Source organism: Cervus canadensis, chromosome 3 (genome assembly GCF_019320065.1).
Source record: "Cervus canadensis isolate Bull #8, Minnesota chromosome 3, ASM1932006v1, whole genome shotgun sequence".
NCBI classification, from domain to species: Eukaryota; Metazoa; Chordata; class Mammalia; order Artiodactyla; family Cervidae; genus Cervus; species Cervus canadensis.
In genome coordinates, this window is record NC_057388.1 from 86,964,801 (window position 1) to 86,973,232 (window position 8,432).

General features: G+C 49.8%; 1 protein-coding gene across 1 annotated transcript; it reads right to left on the reverse strand.

Moving 5' to 3' along the window:
- Nucleotides 1-1,421: 1,421 nt before the first annotated feature.
- On the reverse strand, nt 1,422-7,283 carry GCC1 (GRIP and coiled-coil domain containing 1). The gene is made up of 2 exons (XM_043463640.1): nt 5,807-7,283; nt 1,422-4,713 (listed from the first exon to the last, which is right to left on the reverse strand). Exons 1-2 carry the CDS (start codon nt 6,839-6,841, stop codon nt 3,418-3,420), a joined length of 2,331 nt encoding a protein of 776 aa, XP_043319575.1. The 5' UTR covers nt 6,842-7,283; the 3' UTR covers nt 1,422-3,417.
- Nucleotides 7,284-8,432: the final 1,149 nt, after the last annotated feature.

Below are 8,432 nucleotides of genomic sequence, written 5' to 3' on the forward strand. Positions count from 1 at the left end.
TAAATATAATTTTATTATATATTATCTAGGAGATTCCCTGATAGCTCAGTCAGTAAAGAATCTGCCTGTAATGCAGGAGACCTTGGTTCAATTCCTAGGTCAGGAAGATCTGCTGGAGAAGGGACGGGCTACCCACTCCCATATATTTGGGCTTCTCTTGTGGCTCAGCTGTTAAAGAATCCACCGGCAATGTGCAGACTGGGTTCGATCCCTGGGTTGGGAAGATCCCCTGGAGAAGGGAACGGTTACCCACTCCAGTATTCTAGCCTGGAGAATTCCATGGATGTATAGTCCATGGGGTCACGACTAAGTGACTTTCACTCACTTGTATTATACAATAAAGGAATATATATATTATATATATATATGCATCACTTTGTTGTACATCAGACACTAACACAACATTGTACTATACTTCAATTAATAAAAAAGAATGATCCCAGTTCTAAAGTTAGCAGTCATCTAGAAGCAAGGGGACAGAACACCTTTAAGGTTCTTATGAAGAACCAGCATTGCCTGTTTAGCATTATTAGTGTAGAAACTTGGGCTGCAACTTACAGCTGGAGACTTTCTCTCCATTTGAACCAGCACAATTCAGCCAAGAGATCAGTCTCTCCATCACTAGTTATCACCCACGGAGACAGGCCTTGACCCTCCTAAGTCCCAGGAAGACAGGCATACCCAAATTAAGCAGGCTTTGGGGTTCATCAGACCTGGTTCAGACATCAACTAGTTACATGATCTGGGGCAAATTTAACCTCTTGGCCTTTGTTTCCTCATCTGTGAAATGGGGAATGATAACATCTGTGAGGACTAAATGAGACAATGGATGTAAGTGGCCCATCATGGTGCTTGCAGTCTTGAGAAGTTGCCAGAAAGAACCCTGTAGTAGCAGCTTCACAAGACAAGCTGAGTGCCTCAGAGCTCTGGGTAACAGATGGGAACTTCCAACATCTAGGGCACAATTATACAGATGTTTACGCCTCAGATCGGAGATGCTCAGTAGGGTGGCCTGGGGGGAGGAATGCAGAAAGCTCACAGTTATCAACCTGCCTTCTTATCCTTTTCTCCCTCCATCTCTTCTTCGAAGCAATCTTCCTGATTTGCAAGGTAATAAATATGGCTCAGTCTCATTACCTTATCAACATACCCCACACACTATTTGAAATTCTAGGACCAGGGACCAAGGAAAATTTATTTCTCTCTGTTGTCTGATCTAAATTCTCTCTCTTTCCTTTCTTAGAGTATCTAGCACAGAGAAAACTAGTCAAATAACTGGAAAACTTAGTTTGGAGAAAGGGGAGGGAAGACAAGGAATTTATGTTCTTAAGGGTAGGGAGGGACCAAGTTTTCTTCCTTTCATTTGGGAGCATTTGCAGCCTTACATATACCAATGCTTAAAATTATTAATCAGACACTGATTTGCTTCTTTGCTTGTTTAATATCTCCTCAGAATTCAAAAGCACAGAATCATTAGTCCTAGGAAAGCAGCTGTGACTATGGATCTTTCTATTCCATCCAAACCACCTGGAAATAACATCATATCCTACAGAAACTTAGGATATATCCTGCAAAACTTTTCCAGGATATTATGAATACTGACTTGAAAATAAAATAAAGCATTCAGAAGCACATTACTTTCAAAGTTTAAAGCAGAAATTATGGAAGTTTAAAGCCCACCCATGAGAAGGTTTTTTCCAGTGTAACAGCTTACACACAAACACATATACACAATTCCAGGCTAAAATGTTTGGTCTGTAATCAAGGCAGTTAAAGTACTAAGGTATTCCTCCCTAGATTTAAGCTTGTTGATAAATATATGAAGTATTTCTTACCTCCTTTTCATTTACCACTTACATTCACACTCTGTGTCCAGACATATACACGCATGTATATACACACCATTAAGTAAGCAAACAGGTCAAACTGATCAAGTTTAATGATTCTGTGGTTATCGTTATTATCACTTGAATGCATCACTTCTGTTCCATTAAGTCTGCTCACTTTAGATAGTGCAGATCGCCTAGCCTCCCAGATTATTTAATCACCCCCAAACCCTCACAATACAGATCACTATGATGAACAACAGAAAGATACATATTAGACTGTGGCAGAGCACCGGTCTTTAGGATCCAAAGATCTCTACAACCAGCAAGAGCAGGTGGGGGAAAGCAAAGAATAAGGAAATGATACTGTTTGAATCCAACTTCTCTGAGTCCCTCCATTAGTAGTAACACAGGTGAGGAAGATGAGTTTTAGGGACTGAAACCCTATTACTTCCCTAAGTGATCGGGAAAAGGACCCTGGTGACAGTAATGCACGAACACCCTGGCTGCAGGGACGTGGAGGTTTAGCCGAAAGGTTATCCATATGTAGCAAGTACCCCAGCCCTGTTCGGCTGAATTTCTACCACTTTCCTGTGAGGCTCACAGCATCTTTCTGGAATCCTCTGCAGCATAACTAGTTGGGGGGGCGGGGGGGGGGGGGGCGAGTATAAATTTCAGAGCTAATTCTTTGTATCCAGGCAGGATCAGAGCTTCCTGATCAGACCCCTCTCTTTAAGAAGGTAGAATTTTCTTCTTAATGGGACTTCAACATTGAGGGATAGATAGCAAAGTCACTCACTCACAATCTCAAGCCAATGATGTACAGCAGGTTAAGGCAGGGAGGGACAAGTGTGGAAGGTCTAGAAGCCTATCCAGGCCAAAAGCAGGTCACTCAAGTAATTCCTAAGAACCAGCTGGTGTGCAGGGATTTCTCCAGGATGGCCACAAGTGGTGAGGTTTGTCCAGACATTAGGTTGTGCCCTGCCCTAAGTATTTCAGGTTTCCCAGTTCCACAATGAACTCCCCAAGTTCACTATCCCTGGGCCCTTTGGACTAGGGGACAATCTGTCACTATTTCAAACTTCCTGGTCCCTCTCCAGCTTGCATTTATGTCCCCAGAGAATTGGGGCAGCAGTGGGCCAGACTCAAGACTGTGATGAAATGGAGTAAATAGTGGGTCCTTGTGTGTGTTTAGAAATTAAGTGAACTCTCTTTGGAGTCATAGGTACTCCTAGCTCTGCACTAGGAGTATGATATTAAAACAAAACAAAACAAAACAAAACAAAAAAACCTTATTTTAAAAGACACTCACTTTCCCAACTTTTGCACCTCTCAATCCTAACCTCTCCCCACTCCTCCCTTCATGGACAGGCCACCAGAAGATGCTGTCCCAACCCTTTCAGTATCTCTGGGGCCCAAGGATATAATGGCATTAATGGCATTTGACAGAAGATCCCACCCCACACTGAGGATTCCTCCCAGGTCAATACAGTGAAGAAATAAGACGGTGACATAAGAGAAAAGGCGAGAGAAACCAAAGCCTGTCCCTTCTCACAGAAGAGGCACAGAAATCAGAGGAGTGAAAATGGCATCATCTCTTGCCAGAGGGCCACCAACCACCACCGGCTGGGAGCCGCATGATCGCTTGCTTCTCCTCCGGACTGAAGTGCAAGATGGTCAGGATGGCAGTGAGCGTCTGCTGGCGGCCCAGGGTGTCCGGCAAGGTCAGGAAGCGATAGATTATGTTCTTGAGGTACTCCAGGTTGGCTCCCTCCCGACTCTGGTCCCTGATGTTCTTTGCGATGTGGCTCTGCAGGGCTCCCACCTCCTCCCGATGGCGCTCCCCCTCCTCCAGCAACCGGTCCTGCAGCCGATGCACTTCCACCTCCAGCCGGTGCTTCTGCTTCCTCAGCGACGTGATCTCCACCTCCTTGCGGGCCAGCTGCTCAGCATACAGGAAGAAAGTGGGCTCGCTGGCCGCAGCGAGTTGCAGAGCTTGGGTCAGGCTGTCCGGGGTGGAGGTGTCCGCCTGGTCCCCGGGGCCCGCGCCACCCACAGGGCTTCTGCGCCCCGGCAGCCCGGAGGACAAGGCCACGGATCGCAGCTGCTCCAGCTCCAGGTCCTTCTCGGCCAGCACGGCCAGCGCCCGGTCCCGCTGCTTGTGCAGCTCCTCCTCCAGCTTCAGCGTGCGGTCCCGGAAGTCCAGCTGGCTCCGCTCCAGCTCCTGCCGGTGGCCGTGCTGCAGCCGGGCCATCTCCTGCTTCCAGCCCTCGGCCTCCTGCTGGTGCTGGTGCTCCAGCTCCTCGCAGGACAGCCGCAGCGAGATGTACTTCTCCTTCAGCTCGGCCAGCTGCTCCCGGGCTTCCTCCAGCTCCCTGCCCAGGTTCCCATCTTTGACATTCTTGCTCTTGAGGACCACCTGGGCCCGCATCTTGTACCTCTCAAATTCCTCCTTCAGCTGTTTCAGCTCCTGCTGGTAGTAGAGCGCTGTGGCCTTCTCCCCATCAGCAGCCTCAGAACTGGGCATTATCTCCAGGTCGCAGAGCTTCTCCACGTCCAGGGTCACCTGGCTCTTCCTGGCCGCCACCTGCAGCAGCCTCTTCAGCTTCTCCATCTTGTCCTTCAGGACGTTGACATCCAGACTGGACTCATCTCCATGGCTGTCCAGAGGGGACCGGCTGGAGGCCGCTAGCGCCAGCGTCTTGTTCTCCAGGTCCAGCTGCAGAATGCGCTCCTTCAGCTTCTGAATGGCCAGCTGGTCCTTTTGCTTGGCCTTCTCGTAGGTGCCCAGCAGTTCCGACACCTGGGATATTTGATTCTCCAGGGCCGCCACCCTCTGCTCTTCCAACTGCGACTGCTGGCGCAGCTGATCCTCAGCGAGGGCTGTCTGAAAAAACAAGGGAACAGGTGGAGATGCATCCAGAAAAGCCACAAGGTCGGAGGGCCAACTTTGAGGAAGCAAGGGAGGGGGGACAAAAGGGTTATGGGATGGGGGTGGCCTGGCAAAAAATGGGAACTGGGAATTTTTCTGAGTTTGGGAGCTTCAAGCTCCTGTAACCTGCTCTCAGACACACATTATACTCAATGATATTAAGACTCTTTGGAGATCTGCTACTGTTCTGCTTTAGCGTTTCTACTCTCTCCACCCACACACCAAGTTCACGTGTAAAGTGTGCTCTTCACCATATGACATTCTTTTCCTCTTCCAACACTCCTGCAAGTTCAGAATTGACTTGGATCTCTCCCCACGCTCAAAGGAGGCACTGGAAAATAGCCTATCTTTCCAGACAAGGCAAATATTGACTGCAAGCAATACAAGAGGTGATTTCTTCTGTGAAAATTCCCTTTGTCCCCTTCAGCCACCCTACATACAGGCATCCACTGCTCCCCCTAGACAGGCATATTGCTATAAGCATCCACTCCACCCTGCACTGCACAGCCACTGCTATACCACTTCACAGAACACAGCTGGACAGATACCATGCCCTGACGCTCAGACATGCCCGGACGCTCAGATCTGTCTGGTCCAACTTCAGACTATACTCAGAAACTCCACATCCTGTTGGAAGCACACTCTGTGGATACTGTCAACACCACATAGAAAAGGATTTCTCAGGACCCACAAGTGAAACTTTTTGAAGAGCAACAAAAAATCAACAGTGCAGGCACTTAGTTCTAACTGTCAAACAAGGAGAAAAACCTAGTATTTCCCCATATGTCACAAGTGTGTGTTGACTCGTGTCTGACTCTTTACTTCCTTATGGACTATAGCTTACCAGGCTCCTCTGTCTATGCGGTTTTCCAGGCAAGAATACTGGAGTGGGTTGCAATTTCCTACTCCAGGGGATCTTCCTGACCCAGGGATCAAACCCGTATCTCCAGAATCTCTTCTATTGGCAGGTGGATTCTTTACCACTGAGACACCTGGGAAGCCAATTTAAGTTAAATGACTCATGTTTGAAAGAGATGAAGATAATTACCTTCCTCATTTCCTGCTGCAACTGAGCCTGGAAATGGCTCTTAAGGCAGGCGGCCTCTTCTTGAAGCTCCTTCAGCCGGGGGTCAGGCTGATTCTTCTCATCTCGAAGAGCCTGAAGCTCACCTTTCAGCTCCTCCACCTCACGGGTCAGCTGCTTGGTCTGCAGTTCAAACCCTTCCATCTGACCGGCTGCATAGGCCCGCCCGGCCAGAGCTTCCCGGGTCTCTTCCAACCGAAGCTCCAAGTCCTGGCGCTGGGCCCTCTCCTCCTGCAGCAGTTTCTGGAGCTCACGCAGCATCAAGGCATGGTCACTCTGCTCTTGGGCGCGATCATGCTGCTGCGTGATAAGCCGGGCTTTGGTTTCTGCTATCTGTTCCTGCAACCCCTTCAGTTCTCCCTCCAGCCGGCCCCTCTCCTCCTCTGCTTTTTTACTGGCATCCTCTAAGTCTTGCTTCATCTTCTTTTTGTCCGCCAGGTAAGAAGCTTCCATGCGGGACTTCTCCTGGGTGACTGTAGCCAAAGAGCTGGTCAAAGTAGCCAACTGAGTCTTCAGCTGGTGCAGGCGTTTGTCCACCTCCCCACCCCCAGATGGGCCGTCCCCACTACTACTGCTAACGCCACTCTCTGACCCGCTGGCCTCTTCCAGCTTTGGAGGTGGTGGTCCACGGGCCAGTCTGTCATCTTCTACCCCAAACTCACCCTTGGTGCTGGTGAGACTGGCCGCAGTGTCCAGGCTGGCGGCGGTCCCTGTGCTATCCTCGCTGTGAGTGGAGCATCGGTCATCCACAGAGTCAGGAAAGGTGAGGCCTTGAGGCTGCGCACCGGCGAGGCCCACATCCGCCTCGTGGGATACGGACAGTACCTTAATGCTGGCCTCCAGCGCCTCTTTCTCCTTCAGCAGACTTTTATAGGCACGGACTACATCCTTGAGACGTGTCTGGTACTGGAGGAGCTGCTTCTTCTGAGTCTCAATAGTCTCCAGCAGGTCCTTCTTGCTTGGGCCGCCCCCGAAATTCATTCCAACAAACTTCTCCATGAGGGTTCAGGACGGGTTGCTCCACGCCAGGGTTTGGACAGCCTGGGAGAGCGTCACGAAGATGCTAGCGGGGGTTGTATGCGACGGGGAGATAGCTGTCCCCCTCCGCCGCACATCCGCTCCAAGCAGCCGTTCGAGACCGGATGCAGGGCGGCGGGGCAGCAGGGCAGAAACGCTTGCCAGGTCCCAGGCTGGAGGGCGGGGGCGGGTCCTATCCTAGAGGCGGGGCGACGCTGGCACGAGACGAGCACACTGCCAGGGCTCTCCCGCACTGTCCCAGAAGCCGCTCCGCGCTCCCCGCTCACCCAGCCACAGCAGCACCGGCTGGAACCCGGCGCACGACAGGCCAAAGATTTAAGATGAGCGTAGCTCCATCCCGACTTCCTAACTCTAGCGGCTGGACAACGGCGCTTCCGGGTCTGCTGGAAGTGACGAGAGCGCGAAGTATTAGGCTCCGCCCGCTGTGGGCGCGAGGTGGGCGGGGCTACCTCAGCCGGCCGGTGGGAAGAGGACCCAGCAGAGCTGAGAACTGGTCACTCACCCGCGGAGCGCCGGTTCCTCTCCACCACAGCAGAGCAAGCAGAGTCGAGCACACCGGAGTCATTTTGGTTTGGTGAAGGCCCCTGATCTTGCCCTAGCGCTAAGATCAGAGAGGGACGGGAGCGACATCGCAATGAGTCCTTACCAAAGACTCGAGTGAAGGACAGGCCCCACTGTTTGGGTGCTCAGTACCGTTGTCCTTAAAGAGGAAGAGTTAAGACTGCCATTTAGACCACAAAGATGACAACCCTTTCTAGGACAGTATTTGACACCTAGACAGTGTATAAGATAATCATTATTACACCTTTCCTGAGTTCTGCTGGGTTCATTTAACAAATATATATAAATAAATGTATATAGGCATCATGTCCATTCTAAGTGCCACCTATATTTCAGAAGCTTCACAGGAGTTTTGCTATTTAGTCTTTATAATTATTCTGCTGAGCATCATTAGCACTATTTTACAGATAGTGCAACATGAGGCACAGAGAAGTTAAGTAATACACCAAGGTCACACAGCCTTGGGTTTAGAATCCCATGTAGATCAGCCCGACTCTCAAGGTACCAAGTGGTATGCCAGGTGGTCACCAGGAAGGGACAAGTTCTTACCCTCAAGGAGCCCACATCTAGAGAAGCAGCAGCCGTGCAAACACAAGTATATTCAAAGTGATACTGAAGTTAAGAGGAAGGAGCCCTGTCTAAGGAAGACAGCGCAGGCTGTCAGGGGAAATGCGTTGGAATTTGAAGGGTAAGTACTGATTGTAGAATGTTGTAGAAACAACATTCTAGGCAGAGGGAAAACTTGCAAGGACTCTGGTGAGACATCATCAGAGAGTTTGTCTCACCTGGGAAGCATTGAGAATCATTTCAAGGCAGTTGCTTAGGGTATGCAAAGGAGGTGGCAACAGATACTGTTGATACAATAGATGAGCACCCAAATTAAGGTATTTGGATTTTACCTTTGGTTATAAGACACTAAAGGATTTCCATCACGAGAGTGGCATCAAGTCTTGTATGACAAGGTGGAGATACCAAAGTGCAGAAGACCATT

Excerpts from the sequence above, each read along its gene's own strand:
- GCC1 (XM_043463640.1), bottom strand. The coding sequence starts at position 6,841 with ATGGAGAAGTTTGTTGGAATGAATTTCGGGGGCGGCCCAAGCAAGAAG. Across the intron at positions 4,714-5,806 it reads TGCAGCAGGAAATGAGGAAG|ACAGCCCTCGCTGAGGATCA; the intron begins GTAATTATCTTC and ends TTGTTTTTTCAG.